Source organism: Salmo salar, chromosome 09, assembly GCF_965601325.2.
Source record: "Salmo salar chromosome 09, fSalSal1, whole genome shotgun sequence".
Classification (NCBI taxonomy): Eukaryota; Metazoa; Chordata; class Actinopteri; order Salmoniformes; family Salmonidae; genus Salmo; species Salmo salar.
The window spans coordinates 24,271,503-24,290,509 of NC_138299.1; the positions used below are offsets into that span (position 1 = coordinate 24,271,503).

The 19,007-nt window shown below is 42.3% G+C and overlaps 3 protein-coding genes and 1 long non-coding RNA gene across 7 annotated transcripts; 3 read left to right on the forward strand and 1 right to left on the reverse strand.

Moving 5' to 3' along the window:
- The first annotated feature begins 840 nt into the window (after positions 1-840).
- Positions 841-6,289, forward strand: LOC106611010 (ataxin-3). 2 transcript variants are annotated; one of them, XM_014210803.3, is made up of 11 exons: positions 841-1,632; positions 2,026-2,190; positions 2,288-2,332; positions 3,348-3,433; positions 3,552-3,618; positions 3,730-3,817; positions 3,917-4,052; positions 4,198-4,382; positions 4,574-4,730; positions 4,859-4,914; positions 5,029-6,289. In XM_014210803.3, the coding sequence occupies exons 1-11, from the start codon at positions 1,609-1,611 to the stop codon at positions 5,079-5,081; spliced, it is 1,062 nt and encodes a 353-aa protein (XP_014066278.1). In that variant the 5' UTR covers positions 841-1,608; the 3' UTR covers positions 5,082-6,289. The 2 variants fall into 2 exon arrangements, with proteins under 2 accessions (XP_014066278.1, XP_014066279.1); XM_014210804.3 differs by having other exon boundaries at positions 844-1,632; positions 4,198-4,367.
- LOC123744602 (uncharacterized) lies at positions 3,546-7,316 on the reverse strand. Its single transcript, XR_006770964.1, has 4 exons — positions 7,038-7,316; positions 5,515-5,631; positions 4,831-4,899; positions 3,546-4,373 (listed from the first exon to the last, which is right to left on the reverse strand). It is a non-coding gene; the product is annotated as an uncharacterized LOC123744602 (long non-coding RNA).
- On the forward strand, positions 6,413-8,665 carry serpina10b (serpin peptidase inhibitor, clade A (alpha-1 antiproteinase, antitrypsin), member 10b). The gene is made up of 5 exons (XM_014210797.3): positions 6,413-6,556; positions 6,814-7,454; positions 7,749-8,025; positions 8,131-8,278; positions 8,387-8,665. Exons 2-5 carry the CDS (start codon positions 6,863-6,865, stop codon positions 8,576-8,578), a joined length of 1,209 nt encoding a protein of 402 aa, XP_014066272.2. The 5' UTR covers positions 6,413-6,556; positions 6,814-6,862; the 3' UTR covers positions 8,579-8,665.
- A 152-nt stretch (positions 8,666-8,817) lies between these two features.
- Positions 8,818-13,321, forward strand: ddx24 (DEAD (Asp-Glu-Ala-Asp) box helicase 24). 3 transcript variants are annotated; one of them, XM_014210796.3, is made up of 8 exons: positions 8,818-9,020; positions 9,530-11,024; positions 11,178-11,331; positions 11,604-12,116; positions 12,264-12,339; positions 12,429-12,617; positions 12,740-12,869; positions 12,982-13,321. In XM_014210796.3, exons 2-8 carry the CDS (start codon positions 9,533-9,535, stop codon positions 13,215-13,217), a joined length of 2,790 nt encoding a protein of 929 aa, XP_014066271.2. In that variant the 5' UTR covers positions 8,818-9,020; positions 9,530-9,532; the 3' UTR covers positions 13,218-13,321. The 3 variants fall into 3 exon arrangements, with proteins under 3 accessions (XP_014066271.2, XP_014066269.2, XP_045579445.1); XM_014210794.3 differs by having other exon boundaries at positions 8,818-8,958; XM_045723489.2 differs by lacking the exon at positions 8,818-9,020 and adding an exon at positions 9,062-9,206.
- Positions 13,322-19,007: the final 5,686 nt, after the last annotated feature.

A 19,007-nucleotide genomic window follows, 5' to 3' on the forward strand; every position in this document is an offset into this window, starting at 1 on the left:
ACCATCTGGCTGATGGACGAATCTGGGTTTGGAGGATGCCAGGAGAACACTACCTGCCCAAATGCATAGTGTAAACTGTAAAGTTTGATGGAGGAGGAATAATGGTCTGGGGCTGTTTTTCATGGTTCGGGTTAGGCCCCTTAGTTCCAGTTAAGGGAAATCTTAATGTTACAGCATTCAAAGAAATTCTAGATCATTCTGTGCTTCCAACTTTTTGGCAACAGTTTGGGAAAGGCCCTTTCCTGTTTCAGCATGATAATGCCCCCATGCACAAAGCAAGGTCCATACAGAAATGGTTTGTTGAGATTGGTGTGGAAGAACTTGACTGTCCTGCACAAAACCATGACCTCAACTCCATCCAACACCTTTGGGGTGAATTGGAACGCAGTGCCCAACATCACTATAGCTCTTGATGAATTGAAGCAAGTCCCCGCAGCAATGTTCCAACATCTAGTGGAAAGCCTTCCCAAAAGAGTGGAGGCTGTTATAGCAGCAAAGGGGGTACCACATCCACATTAATGCCCATGATTTTGGAATGAGATGTTCCACATGCAGGTGTCCACATACTTTTGGTCATGTAGTGTATTTTAACTACCTAGCTAATGTGATGCCCACCAAAATAGCTTTCTTGCAACATTAGTTAACTAGCAAATGTTGCTAGCGAGGGGTGCGTAGAGCGTCCACCAAGTAAAACACCTTTCAAATATCATGTGAAACCATATCTTCAGTAAATTATCAAATTGAACGAGCCAATTAAATACGACTGTAATCAATACAAATTACATTTAGCACATACCTTACTAAGTTTATTATTTCTTTTTTAAATCGCCTACTGCCATATTCGGTAAAACTGTTGTTGCCAGTGGGACGTTCTGGCGTTCTTTTTGCGACGGTCCTCGACCTGGCCATAAATACTTTTGAGGAGACATGAAATGCCATTGGAATCGTATTAACGCCCAATTGTGGACGTTACCCATGCGCCATCAATGGGTCGCGTTGTGCATTTTGGGCGATTCTGGGACAAGGAGAGCTCTGCTTCAAGGAGCGAATGGAAATCAATTGGGTGCTAGCTCAAAAACCGAACCTTAACATTCATTTCATGAACAAGAAGTACAACATTACAAATATTTTCCGAGATAATTAACTTGTTCGCTGTAATATCGTATAGCATTAGAATCGTGACATTACATAACTTCGAAGAAAATCGGCATGTTTATCAACTAATACCCTGATTTTGAGACGGGATTGCGTGACGATTAGCTTAGCAACCGCGTGACGCAGCATGACAACGGGAACGCGATTGAAAGACAGTCTGCTGAATGGGGCCTTATGTTTCACCAGTCATTGCCTTTCTCCAATATCTCTGATCTCGCCTCAAACTGTTGAATTAAAATAAATGCTAACTATATATAATACACAGGTAGTATGAATTAATTTGATTTTACACTAAGACGTGTCTTGTTATATATATTCGTGTTATGTCTATCGCAAAAATCGATCTAGCGTGTGTAAACAATAACAAACGAATACTGCGAGCTGATTGGCTGTTCCGTCCTGAACCCAGCATGGTCGAAGGTCAGAGTATGATGTTTCGCAGTAAATTTAAACATGGAGTCCATCTTTCATGAGAAAGTAAGCGTGTCTGTTTTCTTTCTATTATCAAGTTTACAGTGTGCATTACGCTCGATTTAAAGTAGCTTGCTAGCTAAATTGCACAAATGTACATCTGAAGTAGCTGGAGGGGTTTGCCATATTACTACCCAGCTTGCTATTGATAGCTAACCTAGCTATCTGATAAGTTATCTTTGTCCCAGTTTCCAACTTGTCTCAACTTTTACTAGACCTGGCTAGCTAGTTAACATATTCGTGTAACCTATCTATATAAAGTTATCTACTTTGAACTGGTAATAATGTGAGAATTATTTGTACGTTGTACGTTAACTAGCTAGCTAAGTAGCTGCTGTTGACTCGTTTCCTAGCAGTTCCTAGTACAGGTGTGATTTATGCATTCATTCCTATTTACAGCAAGAGGGCTCCCTGTGTGCTCAGCATTGCCTTAACAACCTTCTGCAAGGCGAGTATTTTACTCCCGTTGACCTATCGTCCATTGCCCATCAACTGGATGAGGAGGAAAGGATGAGGATGGCAGAGGGTGGTATAGGTAGTGAGGAGTACATAACGTTTTTACAGGTGAAGGACGGTTCTTGGACTTGTTATGATACATACAGCAGTTTATTAGTGGCTTTTAGAATGTGAGCTAATGCTCTTTATTTGTATGTATTTGCAGCAACCATCTGGTAACATGGATGACAGTGGTTTCTTTTCTATACAAGTGAGTAACAAAGCCAACTATCATGCATTATAAGTTGAAATATATGAACAATTTATCTGATAATGAATGTATCCTGATCCTCATGGTAACATTATATAAAAATAAAGTCACAAACGTTTCCAGGCTGTATCATATCCAGGCTGTATCACATCCGGCCGTGATTGGGAGTCCCATAGGGCTGCGCACAATTGACCCAGCGTCTTCCGGGTTTGGCCGGGGTAGGCCGTCACTGTAAATAAGAATTTGTTCTTAACTGACTTGCCTAGTTAAATAAAAGAATTCTGCATGCAGTGCCTTCAGGGTTACATAATGAATGCTTGAAACGGGTGTGGTGTTCAACGTTTAATTCAACGGAAACGGTACTGTACTGAATGACCAGTTGAAGAAAGGTGTGATTATGGTGGCCCAGAGGAAGATTGTGCATGGTGTTCTGCACAAGTTTTGCCATTTCAAATGATCTCACATCCATATTGGGCTCCCAAGTGGCGCAGCAGTCTAAGGCACTGCATCACAGTGCAAGAGGCGTCACTACAGTCCCTGGGTCGAATCCAGTCTGAATCACATCTGATCTGGCTGTGATTGGGAGGCCCATATTGCGGCACACAATTGGCCCAACATCATTCGGTTTTGGCCATCATTGTAAATAACAATTTGTTCTTAACTGACTTGCCTAGTTAAATAAAGGTCAAATTTTCAAAATATATATTATATATTGATCAAGCCACACCTCGCAGCACCCATCAAATGGGAGCAAATGTACCACAAAGGCTGTTGAAGAACAGTGCGCACCGTTTTGGGGAAACGTGTTGTTCAGTACAAACTGTCACTCAACATAAAAAACGCTGAGCCGAACTGAACGCACCCCAGGTTGTGTAAACAAACAGTGGAATTAGTGCAACCAATGAACACATAATAATCATAATATTTGGGATTGAGGGATGAAAAAGTGGAATTATTCAAAATCAGCATATCAAGATTACCTCATGATAACACTATTCTGTGGTTTCTCCATCAGGTTATCAGCAATGCATTATCAGTGTGGGGTTTGGAGCTGACCCTCTTCAACAGTCGAGAGTACCAGAGGCTTATGATAAACCCAATGTAAAAACACACTGGATGTGATACAAATCTTCAAATTCCTACCTTGAAATTTTACGAATTTATTGGTTGGTTTATATCCTCTTGGCACATCAATTGAAATAATGTCCTCATGTTTCAGAAATGAAAAGTCATTTATATGCAACTACAAGGAGCACTGGTTTACAATACGAAAACTTGGGCAACAGGTATAAGTTGTGATGAAAATAAATACACTTTTATCATTTATAATTGATTTCACTTCAGACATCTGGGACAGATGATATAGTCTCATGATTTAACCCTATTTGTCATTGCAGTGGTTTAATTTGAATTCATTATTGACTGGACCAGAGCTGATATCAGACACATACCTAGCCCTCTTCCTTGCACAGTTACAGCAAGAAGGTAAAACAACCTGACATATGTGATTTTCCTTGTTTATATTATTGTGCTGTTGATTTCTCAGATTTGCTAGTTGGTCAAAGAAGGCCTGTCTTTTTGCAGGGTATTCCATATTTGTGATCCGAGGAAATCTCCCAGGGTGTGACGCAGAGCAGATACTGGGGATCATGAAGGTGCAGCAGCAAGAGAGACCAAAGCTGATTGGAGAGAACGAGGCTCAGTTGAGTAGTGGCATGGGGTAAGAGAGAAAGAGTAGGCTCCAGATCACAAATGACCACCATTCCCCCATACTGTCAGATTTTGTAACATCTCAAACATCTCAAGTAATTTATATTTGCTAAGGGGAGAGAATTAACCCCCACAATTATTTTCACTCTGAGTAGCAGATCATCAGGGCAGGGTAGTGTGCTGAAGACAGGCCCTGGCGTGGAAGAGGGGGTGGTGGAAGAGGATGAGGAGGAGCTGAGGAAGGCCCTGGCCCTGAGTAGACAGGACATGGAGGTGGAGGATGAAGAGGCTGACCTTCGCAGGGCAATACAGCTCAGCATGCAGGGTAAGGCTATATTGGGTAAGCAACAGTTACAAAATCACCCAGAATATCACACACAAAATCGATTCATGATACATTTGCTGATTTAGACCTGTATATATGAACAGACTGCTAACACAGTCATTATGCAATTTGCATCATGTATGACAATGTGATTTAAAAAAAGTATCTCCACACTAATATCTGTCATTTTGTCTTTGTCTGCCTAGGCCCAGTAATGAGCGATAAGTCAATGTTGAAATGGGGGCTTGTTGCCAAGACAACATCGTCAGACCAGGCACCAGGGAGTATTGCTGGGGGAGCACCTCAGAGTGAGAAACTCTCAGCCGAGGAACTGCGAAGGCGGAGACAAGCCTACTTTGACAGGTGAGTGCTGTAACCTTTGGAATATTATTCTGTTTGTGTCTATGTGTGCATGGCTGTGTGTGTGTGGTTATAAAAAAGACCTGGACTAGGCAACGCTAACCTGTAAATCCACTCTGTTTACCATGTAGACAGTCCCAACAGCTGGCTCAGCCCACTTCACCTCAACAATCTACAGAAAGCACAGGTAATGCGGAAATGAGTACATACAGTAATATTTGGAGTACTACCTTATGAATTGCGCTAATAGGTTGAGACTCAAACTCAAAGAGCGAATGCTACCCTCCCTCATCTTTTCCAGAATCCGGGAAGAGTGGCACAGAGGAGGATGCACTAGCCAAACGCAGCCAGTAAGGTGGAGGGAGGTCCAACAGAAGCCTACGTTGACTACTACCTGCCTTGGCTGGTACCCCCATCATGGGGAAACCTCATCCCCTCCTCTAACTCTTCCCATGAGCGAACATTATGGCCGGCCAGAAGGTTGACACGGCTCTCTTGGCTAGTTTGCTGACAGGTTGTAGAGAAGAAAATAACAATTTAAAAAAGCACTAGTCTCATCTAACACAAGTGACGCTGAGGCCGGGAGGAGGGACGATGCAGTTATTTGAAGCCTGTAATGGCCTTTCTACCACAGCGCCTTCTTTGTCTAATTTGTGTTGTTTTTTTTATTCCTACGCATGTTATTTTCCTCTGGGAGGGGTCTTAATGGAGCCTACTGTGCCGAGGTGTGTGTGTGGTAGATGGGCACAATGGTGAGGTGTGTTACAGACAGGAAACCAGGAATTACCTAGGATAATCCTCTAGCCTTCAGTATGGGAGTGCTACATGGGACCATTGGTTTGATAAAGACCATCATAGTCTCTTGTCTTCTTTCACTTGGGTCTTGTAAGAGGTCACCATTTCCCTAAAAAAAATAAAAAAAATTGATTGGTATCCAGTAGTGAGGTGAATTCATTATTAGCTGTATTAGTGCATCATGAAAAGAAACATGTTATATAAACAGCATTATGTAGTGTGGGTTATTTTAAAGGGCTGATCTGATTTGCCACAGCTATTTTATTAAGCACCCAGGCCACCACCATGGTTCACAAACTGATTTGTTTTTTTTGAAGTAGTATAGATAAACACTTTTAGTAAAATGATCAATGTCGCTAACAATTATTGTGTTTACATGGAATTGTCCAGTTCGGATGTGCCAGTTCAAAGCATGTATTACACATGATTCCCCCCCCCCCCCCCATTAAAATAGAACTACAGTACAGTAATATCCCATGTAAAGTTTGAGATGTGCTCAAAGTTGACTTCTCTGCTAATTCCTTGATTTCAATCTATTCTTGAAATTATTCTCGTATTTATTGGAGAAAAACATTTTTACCACAGTTGTGATGACGCAATGCTTTGTGTTTTTTATGATTGCATAATTTTCACTTCTTGACATTCTTCAATAGGCACTAAACAATCAAATGTTTGTTATACTCCACAACACCATGATATTACATCATGCTCATTCCTTTGCTGTATCTAAAACTTTTCGTTCCAGGAATAAATTATATTTGCTCCTACTGAAGTCTATGGAATCTTGCTTCATTGATCTATAACCATGGCTGAATTGTTTAATTAAATAATTTTCCTAATTTGTTCAAGTTTAATCATTTCCACTTTTGAAAGTGCTTACTTTAATTGTTAAATAAACCAAAATAACAGACTTGACCAGTTTGAGTAACCCTAGCCCATAGTTAATAGATAACCCTAAAGGCACACTTGCACTTTGTCTCCCCAAATAGTAAATGGAGGGTTTTGACATATCTTGCTGATACCCAAGCTGAAAGGTAGGTCTGTTATTGAGAAGTATATAACTATTTGTAATAGTATATGTAGGTATATTAGATAAGATATACATTGTTGCTTTGTCGAAATGTGACAATCTTATTTGGGAGTTGGGATTTTGAAGCCCCTAAATAGCAAACAAATGTATTTAAAAATTACTCAATTGAACTTTTTTCTGCCTCAGTTTACTTTGTGTATGAGTCCTGATACAATGCATTAGTAATTGATTCCAAACCTATCTCTTGCAATTTGCCCATAGGACTTATAAGTACTATTGCAGGTTGGATCAAATAAGTCACCAAAGAACTATGATGATGGTGGGACTCCTTTTCCTCCTGACCTATGTCTGCACCATCACCCCTGTCTACCAAACTCAAGAGCGGAGCCCCAACATCACAGACCTGACCTACAAGAACATGGACTTTGCCATGAATCTCTACAGAAAGATTGCAGGTTACCATGATAAAAACATATTTTTCTCACCCCTGAGCATATCCACAGCTTTTGCCACCCTCTCCATGGCAGCACAGGGTCCCACACGAAACCAGATAGTGAAGGGGCTCAACCTGGCCCACCTAGATCGGGTGAACCAGCCAGACATAATTCCAGAACTCTTCCAACACCTCCAAGGGAACATCACACAAGATGGATCATTGAAATTTGACCAGAGCACCGCCCTCTTCGTCCGCCTAACTTTTGAGGTAGAGAGAGACTACAGTGACCAGATCAAGAAATTCTTCAACGCTGACATCAACAATGTTGACTTTGCAGATGGAAAAGCTAGCGTTGCCCTGATCAATGACTACATAATGAGAAAGACTGGTAACAAAGTCAAGGAGGTGGTCTCTAACTTGGATCCACTCACCCAACTCATGCTCATCAACACCATTTTCTTTCAGGGTGAGCAGCTATGTCATGCATTCTCTGATTTAAGCAGTTTCACCATATCACTTAAAAAACATTACATTTTACTGGTTAGTATGTTTAGTTTAGACTTGGGTCTACCATAATTGTATCCTATCAGTATATCTTATTTAAAGATATACTGATAAAATCTTATTTAAAGATATACTGATGGGATACAATTATGGTAGACCCATGTTTTAATATATTTAATTTTCAATGTTAAATTGCATTGACTAAAATAACACATTTTCTTCCTAATAAATATGCTTTGTCATATTTGGAACATAGGTGAATGGCAGATGCCCTTCAACCCCAATCACACAGAAAATGGACGCTTCTTTATTGACAACTACAACATTGTCCAGGTGCCCATGATGTTTAGAATGGAGGATAAGTTCTACACAATGGATGACATTCCCCTGAAAGCCAAGGTGCTGAAGCTACCATACCGGCAGGGCGTTTCAATGCTTATTCTGCTACCCAACAAAGGCCTGGATTATACCACAATTGATGATGAGATCACAGCTAAGAGATTCTTCAGCTGGATCAAAAACCTGAAAAAAATGTAAATAGAAAAGTCAAGTGTATTTTGTGATGAAACATTGCAAAATTCCATTGGTTTTTGTAAGCGGTGTTTTGTATTGTATGAAAGTTGTCTGTTATTTCACAGGAAACTGGAAGTTCAACTGCCCAAGTTTAAGATGGAGCAATCTTACGCCATGCACAGCATCCTTCCAGATTTGGGCATATCCAGTATCTTCCATGACACCGCTAATCTCACTAGGTTGAGCAAAGACCCAGGCCTGAAGGTGTCAGAGGTCAGTTGGATTAACAGGCCTTAACCAATTTCCATCTGTATCAATTGAGAAATATATAATTAAATTAATAACAAATAACATATTATTGCAATGATAATTTGGTTGCAGGTGTTGCACAAGGCAGTGATCGAGGTGGATGAGAGAGGCACCACTGCAGCCGCTGCCACAGAAGGCACCATCACTGGATATGCCTTACCCTCTTCCTTCATTGTCAACCGACCATTCTTCTTTTTTATTTACCATGAGGCCACTAACAGCTTGTTGTTCATGGGCCGAGTGATTGACCCCACCAAAAACTGACTGTACAGAGTACTATGTATTTGGTATCTGGAGAGGTGTTGTACATGTAATATGTTCAATTTGTATGTATTAAAAGGTGAACAGATATTCTACTGGTTTGGTGATATTCCTAATATAAAAACTGTAACCTGAACACGAATCCTTAAATTAAAGGCATGTATCACATATTATCTAAAAAATTAAGCAAATATGACCAAATGTTACATTATAGATAACCTTTTCATATGTAGTATGTAAGATCTGCTTTGTCAATGATGTCTTCTCCATCACTTCAGACACACATTCCAACAACACTGCTCTCTGCTCAAGCTGAATGGTTACTAATAAAGTTTTTCAAACCACGTGATCACAAATGCCATGGCTGCGTCCTCGTGTCATATGTGAGTCCAATCAAGTCGTGTGATTTATCCTTATCGGAGGAAATTCCTGTGAACAGTCAAAGGTTGTTTATTTATTTCTTAATCTGTTTATGCAGCTATATTTCGTGGAACTGTACTAAATATGAATTAATTTGTGGTGCAGAGTGTTTCATGTGGACAGCTATAAAATAGCAAGCTACCATGCTGACGTTGTTCTAGCTAATATGTCAGACTGGCTAGCTAGGCTACACCTTTCAATGACTTAGATGGTGAATAGTTTCCATTATTATATTTTTTTTCACCAGCTATAGCACGTACCAGTTAGAATACAGCAATTCAGGGGGTTTTATCTACCAGTAGCTGCTAGTTACAACTGATGCGTTTGTTGTCATCATAGTTAGCTAGTTTGCTAATGGCTAGCTACTTCAGCAACACGCTTTGGTATAAGGACATTTTTGTAACATTCTAGCCTGCGCTTTGTACTGTACTAAGATCAAACTATCTAATTGGAACACACAGACTTGTTCATTTTACTGTTGATCATGAATGTAGTCCTAATCATATTAACTATGGAACTGTTTTCTATTCATAGAAAATGAAGCCCAACAGGAGCCAGATGAAAAATATACGCCCTTTCTCTCGGCCGAAGTCAGCCAAACGGGGGATCCATGTGAAGGGCAGCTGGAAAGCAGTAGAACTGGACCCCAGTCTCTTTTCAGAAGAGGGCATGGGGGGACTGGTCTGTTTTGAGGAGCTGACAGACTACTGCCTGGTAGACTCTGCCAAGGAAGAAGCTAAAGCAGAAGCTAAAGCAGAAAAAGATAAAAAGAAGAGAGAAGAAAGAAAAGAGAAGAAAAAAGCTAAGAAAAGAAAGGCTAGTGAGGGAGATAAGGATGGAGGGGAACAGGAGGAGGTATGTGAGGGAGGTAGTGACAAAAATGAAACGTCTGAAAAACCAGCTAGGAAGAAGAATAAAAAGAAAACAGCCCAACAAAATGATCCAACCACACAGGATGACGTTTCTACGGACAGTAAAGTGAAAAGTGAGGAGGTGAGGGACGAAGTCCAAATCCTTGAAAATGCTTCAGAGAACGTTGTGGTCACGGAGGAAAAGGAGAAAGCCCCTGAAGAAACTGTCTCACAAGATGCTGTTACGTGTCCTGAGGATGCTCAGCCACAATCAAACAATACAAAGACTGATGGCAAAAATAAGAAGAGGAAAAAGAAAAGAAAGGTAGAGAAGCTGACAGTCCCAGAGTTACCCCCTCAAGGCAAAATGTCTCAACTCTCCAAAAAGAAACCAAAGAATTGGACCAATGCGGCACGCTCTGGGTCTGACCAAAACTCAGATGTGACAGCGTGGAAGGATCTGTTTGTCCCTGACCAAGTGTTGAAGGCACTGAGCAGTCTAGGGTTCGGATCACCCACAGCCATTCAAGCTTTGGCATTGCCACCTGCTATCAGAGACCATATGGACATTGTTGGGGCAGCCGAGACGGGTAGTGGTAAGACGCTGTCTTTTGGCATCCCCATGATCCATCATATCCTGGAGTGGAAGAAGGGAGTAGATGAAAGTGAGGGGGGGACGGAAGGCCAGACTGAGCCAGGAACACAGGTGGAAAGCTTGTACCTGCCAACTGTGGAAGAATCTGTAGGGACTGAGAGAAATATTTCCATGGACACCAGCAACGAGGTCACTGAGCCAGCTCCAAAGACCAGTGCTGAGTCTAAAGAGGCCTGCACTGATGAAACCACAGAGCAGGAAGAGCAGGGGAGTGAAGATGTAGCAGAGGAAGACAATGCTGCTGATAACAAAGAAATCATTGAGGAGGGTGACGAAAAAACAATTAAGGAGGAGGAGGATGATGAAGAAATATATCAGGAGAACGAGGATGAGAGTGACTCTGAAAAGATAGGGTGCGTCAAAGTCATTGAGAATATGGAGTTTGACTTTGACAACACAGCAGAAGAAGATGATACTCTGAAAGCTAGTGAGAAACAGCCATTGTTAGGATTGGTTCTCTGCCCTACCAGAGAGCTGGCTGTACAGGTGAAACATCACATTGATGCTGTGGCCAAGTTTACTGGTGAGTGCAAAAGGCTGTGAGAAACCACTGATTCATAAAAAATGTGATAACCCTATTCATGAAGTAGGTGTGGGCTTTCAAGAATCTGATTTGAATGAGATTTCACAAAGCTATTTAAATGAATCGATTCAACTGATGTGTTCCTGTGTGCAGGTATAAAAACAGCGATTGTGGTCGGTGGAATGGCTCAGCAGAAACAGATCAGGATGCTGAAACGGAGACCTGAGATCATCATTGCTACTCCAGGACGCCTGTGGGAGATGATCAAAGAGAGGCATCCACATCTGGTCAACCTAAGGCAGCTAAGGTATATAAAATACACAATGTGTAGTTTTATGACTTTACATTACATGTAGGCTGTACTTGGCAACTAAAAGCTGAATTATCTACACAGCACATACAAGTAAACAGTAAGAAGTCAGGATGTGAGCTAAAGCAGTTTGTTTTGGTAGCGTCAATGTAATCAGTAGTGTGTTTAAATAGTTGGTATAATGCATGTTCAATGCAAATGTTTGTCCCTATCTGGCCTGGAAAGTACAATTTTTGCTCCATACCAGGCATGATTTTATTTTTTCATAGGTGCCTAGTCATTGACGAAGCAGACCGCATGGTGGAAAGAGGCCATTTTGCTGAGCTGGAAAGTCTGCTGGAGATGCTGAACACTGTCCAGTTCAACCCAAAGAGGCAGACATTTGTGTTCTCTGCCACCCTGACCATGGCCCACAGCTTGCCCACCCGCGTCTTGCAGAAGAAGGCCAAGAAGGTGGACCAGAGAAGCAAGCTGGAGCTCCTTATGGAGAAAGTGGGGATCAGGTCCAAGCCTAAAGTCATTGATCTGACCCGGAAGGAGGCTACAGTCGAGACCCTGACTGAGACACGGATACACTGTGAAAAGGAAGAGAAGGATTTCTTCCTGTACTACTTCCTGCTCCAGTATCCAGGCCGGACTATGGTGTTTGCCAACAGTATTGACTGCATCAAGCGGCTTAACTCTCTGCTGGTCATCCTGGACCGTACTCCACTGCCACTGCATGCCAACATGCACCAGAAGCAGCGCCTAAAGAACCTTGAGAGGTTCGCTGAGAGGGAGAGGTAAGGCATAGAAAAATGACATGTATATGCTGCAGGCTAGTTATTATCCATATCGGTTTAGTTATGAATTGGATTAGCCTCGAGTGGGTCAGCAACTTTGTCTGTACCATAAACTATGTTGACTATATTACACATTGATATTTACAGCTGTGTGCTCCTGACAACTGATGTGGCTGCAAGAGGGCTGGACATTCCAAATGTTCAACACGTCATTCATTACCAGGTATGCCTTTTGACACCTTTGGTGGCTTCCTGTCATACTTTGTCTCTGACAGTTATTCCTTAAATTAAGAACATTGTTGTGTGTCTCAGGTTCCAAGGACATCAGAGACTTATGTCCACCGCAGTGGTAGGACAGCACGAGCCACCAAAGAGGGGCTCAGTTTGCTCCTGGTTGGGCCAGATGACATGATGAACTTCAAGAAAATTTACAGAGCTCTGGGAAAGGATGAGGAGGTTCCCATGTTTCCCATACAGAGCCAGTGCATGGCTGCCATCAAGGTAGGCACCTAGCCGGGCACCTATATTTGATCACATGATGATCCATCTGAGCAAGGAGCTGCACATATTTACTTCTCTTTCATAATATAACATATGGTACAATGTTTTGTCTGCCTTGACAGGAGCGAGTCAACATGGCCAGGAAGATAGAGAAGATTGAGTTCCACAACAGCAGAGAGAAGCAGCACAACTCTTGGTTTAAGCAAGCAGCAGAAGCTCTGGAGGTGGATCTTGATGATGATGTTTTGCTTGGTAAGACTGTACATAATTAAATGAGTTATCTAGGAGTGGGAGGTTGCCTCATGAGAAACCCAGACATTAAAGGGACTTACATCAATAGATAAGTGACATTAGTTTTTTTCAGGGGGGAGGAAGGACGAGGAGGACGACAGGCAGCAGCACAAGATGGTGAAGGGCATGAAGAAGCACCTGAAACACCTGATTTCTCAGCCTGTATTCAAGAATGTGATGAAGACCAAGTACCCCACACAGATGGGTAAGCTCTCCCTGCCCAACATGCCCCTACATGGTTTGGAAACGGCCTTGACCAGTGTCTCCAATCAGAAAAAAAGACCGAAACAAAAGAAAAAGCAGCAGTAGTGTTAATGAGTGTCATCTCAATTAGAATGTCTGAGATGTAATTTTCATAAATGGAAATGCAGTGCAATTATTGTAACATTTTCACATAAAATGATTTTAAGAGATATCAGAGTCTTGTTTTTATTTTTAGCAACATTCAAGAAAGTGGAGAGGAGTTTACCGCATTTGAATTTACTGTACAGTATTCAGACCCCTTGACTTTCTTCACATTTTGTTACGTTACAGCCTTGTTCAAAAATTAACTAAATTGTTTTTTTCCCCGTCAATCTACACACAATACCTCAATGATAAAGCAGAAACAGGTTTTTAGAAATGTTTGCAAATGTATAAAAAAAAAGGATCACTTTTACATAAGTATTCAGACCCTTTACTCAGTACTTTGTTGAAGCACCTTTGGCAGTGATTACAGCCTTGAGTCTTCTTGGGTATGACGCTACAAGCTTGGCACGCCTGTATTTGAGGAGTTTCTTGCATTCTTCTCTGCAGATCCTCTCAAGCTCTGTCAGGTTGGATAGGGAGCGTCGCTGCACAGCTATTTTCAGGTCTCCAGAGATGTGACTTGATGGTGTTCCAGTCTGGTCTTTGGCAGGGCCACTCAATGACATTCAGAGACTTGTCCTGAAAGCCGCTCTTGCGTTGTCTTGGCTGTGTGCTGAGGGTCGTTGTCCCTCTCCCCGGTCTGAGGTCCTGAGCGCTCTGGAGCAGGTTTTCATCAAGGAGCTCTCTGTACTTTGCTCTGTTAATCTTTCCCTCAATCCTGACTAGTCTCCCAGTCCCTGCCGCTGAAAAACATCCCCCCCAGCATGATGTTGCCACCACCATGCTTCACTGTAGGGATGGTGCCAGGTTTCCTCCAGAAGTGATGCTTGGCATTCAGGCCAAAGAGTTCAATCTTGGTTTCATCAGACCAGAGAATCTTGTTTCTCATGGTCTGAGAGTCCTTTAGGTGCCTTTTGGCAAACTCCAAGCGGGCTGTCGTGCCTTTTACTGAGGAGTGGCTTCCGTCTGGCCACTCTACCATAAAGGCCTGATTTGGTTGCAGAGATGGTTGTCCTTCTGGAAGGTTCTCCCATCTCCACAGAGGAACTCTGGAGCTCTGTCAAAGTGACCATCGGGTTCTTTGTCACCTCCCTGACCAAGACCCTTTTCCCCCCGATTGCTCAGTTTGGCCGGGCGGCCAGCTCTAGGAAGAGTCTTGGTGGTTACAAATGTCTTCCATTTATGAATTGTTGGGATCGGCTATACTTTAAACATTGAGATATTAAGTAAATGATAGTAAAGATGCATAGAATCAAAGGAGTGAACTAGACTGGGTTTTATGTCAGAAGTTAATGGTTCTCTGAAGAAAGACAGATGGCTTTTTAATGTGTTGGGTGGACGAGAGGAGCAACGTGTTGATATAGGGGAGACAGATGGACACCTGTGGATTAGGAGGGGTTGAGGTCAGGAGGACAGATTCCCTTAAGGGAGTAATAAGGGTTTGGTATCCTGTTACCCTCTTTATTAGCTTCCTGTAGAACCATAAGATGTAAGGATTGGAGAGAAGGCGTGTCTTAAGTGGGATGTATATAACTGTGATGGTGAGAAATGTTTTGCTGTCTGAATTACAGCTGTACAGAACCTTTGGGCAGAATTAAACTTGGTTAAAACTTCTCTACTGTCCGTGAGTTATTTACTCTGGAAAAAATAAGAACTTAACAGAATGATGGAGGCCACTGTACTCTTGGGGACCTTCAATGCTGATTATATTTTTTTGGTACCCTTCCCCAGATTTGTGCCTTGACACAATCCTGTTTTGACGCTCTACGGACAATTTCTATGACCTTGTGGCTTGGTTTTTTTTCTCTGCCATGCACTGTCAAATGTGGGACCTTCTATAGACAGGTGTGTGCCTTTCCAAACCATGTCCAATCAATTGAATTTACCACAGGTGGACTCCAATCAAGTTGTAGAAACATCTCAAGGATGATCAATGGAAACAGGATGCACCTGAGTTTAATTTCGAGTCTCATTGCAAAGCGTCTGAATACTTATTTACATAAGGTACTTGTTTTTTAATTTAATACATTTGCAAAAATGTCTAATCCTATTTTCGCTTTGTCATTGATGGGTATTGTATGTAGATGTTTGAATCAATTTTTGAATAAGTAATGTAACAAAGTGGGAAAAGTCAAGGGGTCTGAATACTCACTGAATGCATTGTATTTTACAGAACAATGCTAAAAAAAAAAAAAAGATTAACACTAAACTACCTGTAACTCTGAGATATGTGGAGTCCTTTATCAGGCCCCTCAATGGCAATGATGTGGGTAGAGTGTTGTAGTGGGCTGTTTTGTAGAGGTAGGGAGGGCTGGGTTCCCTCTTGAATGGTGTGGGCCAGATGCTGTCCCCCCCCTTCCATGGAAGCAATGTGGATGCTAACGCCTAAGGCCTCCGACAGAGCCAGGATATCTACGTGGTCACACTCATTGCAATGGTTTCCACTTCCTGGATAAGTCAAGAATGGACATTATGTAAGTATTTACCCATGCAGAAACATCATGATGTGTGGTCAATACAAATGTTGATGGGTTTGATCACAAATTACAGTTACTAAAAGAGTGTAATGTCAGTGAGTGTTCCCTGGCTCCAGAGTGGCGCAGCGGTCTTAGAGGCGTCACTACAGACCCTGGTTTGATTCCAGGCTGTATCACAACCGGCCGTGATTGGGAGTCTCATAGGGCGGCGCACAATTGGACCAGCGTTGTCCGGGTTAGGCTGTCATTGTAAATAAGCATTTGTTCTTAACTGACTTGCCTAGTTAGATAAAAAAATAAATACCCCCATTTACTTGAATTTATTGCACCGCCACTAGAGAGCAGCAAAACACTTTCAGACACTAGTTTTGAGTGGCGAGAAACTCCTTGGGACATAGTTGAATTGTCTACGGAGAAAATCAGCAGCACCAGGCACACTTCCATAGCATATTAATGAAACAGGAGACGATAACAATATGGTATTGAGCGCAACTCATACTTACCTGAGTGCAGTAAACCTTGAGACTGGGTGCCTCCACAAAGTGGCTGAAGAAGTCTGCATGGTTTTGCAGGTAGGCTAATGTGAGCAGCCTGAGGTATTGCACCATACTGTCAAAGGTAGTTTGCTCATTAAAGAGCTAGAGCAATGTGTCCCCATGCTCATCATCTACGCATTGTTCCAGAACACCTACAAACTAAAAGCTGTCCGATAATTAACCCTTGTCATTAATCAGCAGGCTTCAGTTACATGAGTCAGACGGTTATTATTGTGAAGATGCAATATTTGATTTTAGAAAATAGTACCAAGGTAGATACATGTACATTTACCATGTTAAGCAAGTCTTTGAAAGAGTTCTCATCAAAGCCTGTGGCCAATAACTCTGCCACTTTGTATCAATGCTTCTTTGAATCTGAGAGTAATTATGCATATTCCTCCATTATTTTGAAGTGGAAAAGCCACACGCAGGCAAAGGCACATTCTTGGAATCCAAAACATTCTACAAATGCACATGGCAAAGGCTATCCGTAGGAAGGAATTTACCTTTGCAAAGCTCTCATTTTGCAACAATGATTCCAGGTGTCCAAAGCATAGGGCTCTGTAAAAGCAATTGCCATCTCCCCTGATTTCCCCATGTACTTATACTGGCTGCAAATGTCCTTCAAAACAGAAGAGATGTTTGAATTTTACTAATTCAAAAACGGTAACAAGTCATTTCATTTCACTAGCCTGTCTTATATTTTATTTAATACCTCTGATTTGACTAACAGTTAGTCCATATAATTTATGGTAACACTTTTTTACTTTCCTTATTAGTGTCACTTCATTACAATTGTTTCAAGATTGCCAAGGCATATCTATCCAATGAAGTCAGGGATCTCACAGCAGACAAGTAAAGGTTTGTATGTAGGTAGCATCATTCACGTTATGATCTTTCTTGTCAGCCTTTTGCCATGGCTAGCTAGCTATATGAATAGGCATTACCCAATACTTTGCAGCTTCCACCTCCAGTAGATATTTCTTCTCTACTTGAAACAAACTGTTGTGCATCCATCTGTGAAGAACAGTTGCTTGCTAAATTAAGAGAAGTCTGTAAATGGTGTACTGACAGTAGTAAAAAGTAATGCTTTGTTAATTCCTACTTTCAAAATGTTTTGTTGCTAAAAGATAACATTACCATACCTGAGGCGTCTCAAAGAATAGTCATTAGACAAATTAAACAACTTCTTTTCTCGCTTTGAAGACAATACAGTGCCACTGACACGGCCCACTACCAAAACCTGCGGGCTCTCCTTCACCGCAGCCAACGTGAGTTGGTCCAGACGGCATCCCTAGCCGCGTCCTCAGACTGGCTTTGAGAGACTAGTCAAGGATCATATCACCTCCACCCTACCTGACACCCTAGACCCACTCCAATTTGCTTACCGCCCCAATAAGTCCACAGACGACGCAATCACACTGCCCTAACCCATCTGGACAAGAGGAATACCTATGTAAGAATGCTGTTCATCGATTACAGCTCAGCATTTGACACCATAGTACCTTCCAAGCTCGTCATTAAGCTCGAGACCCTGGGTCTCGACCCCGCCCTGTGCAACTGGGTCCTGAACTTTCTGACGGGCCGCCCCCAGGTGATGAGGGTAGGAAATAATCTCCACCCCGCTGAACCTCAACACTGGGGCCCCACAAGGGTGCGTTCTCAGCCCTCTCCTGTACTCCTTCTTCACCCATGACTGCGTGGCCATGCACGCCTCCAACTCAATCATCAAGTTTGCAGACGACACTACAGTGGTAGGCTTGATTACCAACAACGATGAGACGGCCTACAGGGAGGTGGTGAGGGCCCTGGGAGTGGGGTGTCAGGAAAATAACCTCACACTCAACGTCAACAAAACAAAGGTGATGATTGTGGACTTCAGGAAACAGCAGATGGAGCACCCCTCTATCCACATCGACGGGACAGTAGTGGAGAAGGTGGAAAGTTTTAAGTTCCTCGGTGTACACATCACAGACAAACTGAAATGGTCCACCCACACAGACAGCGTGGTGAAGAAGGTGCAACAGCGCCTCTTCAACCTCAGGAGGCTGAAGAAATTTGGCTTGTCACCAAAAACACTCAAACTTTTACAGATGCACAATTGACAGCATCCTGTCGGGCTGTATCACCGCCTGGTACAGCAACTGCTCCGCCCATACCTTAAGGCTCTCCAGAGGGTAGTGGGGTCTGCACAATGCATCACTGGGGGCAAACTTGTAAGTCGCTCTGGATAAGAGCGTCTGCTAAATGACTTAAATGTAATGTAAACTACCTGCCTTCCAGGACACCTACACCACCCGATGTCACAGGAAGGCCAAAAAGATCATCAAGGACAACAACCACCCGAGCCACTGCCTGTTCACCCCGCTATCATCCAGAAGGCGAGGTCAGTACAGGTGCATCAAAGCGGGGACCGAGAGACTGAAAAACAGCTTCCATCTCAAGGCCATCAGACTGTTAAACAACCATCACTAACATTGAGTGGCTGCTGCCAACATACTGACTCAAATCTCTAGCCACTTTAATAATTAAAAATTGGATGTAATAAATGTATCACTAGTCACTTTAAACAATGCCACTTAATATAATGTTTACATACCCTACGTTACTCATCTCATATGTATATACTGTACTCAATACCATCTACTGCATCTTGCCTATGCCATTCGTCCATTGCTCATCCATATATTTATATGTACATATTCTTATTCATTCCTTTACACTTGCGTGTATAAGGT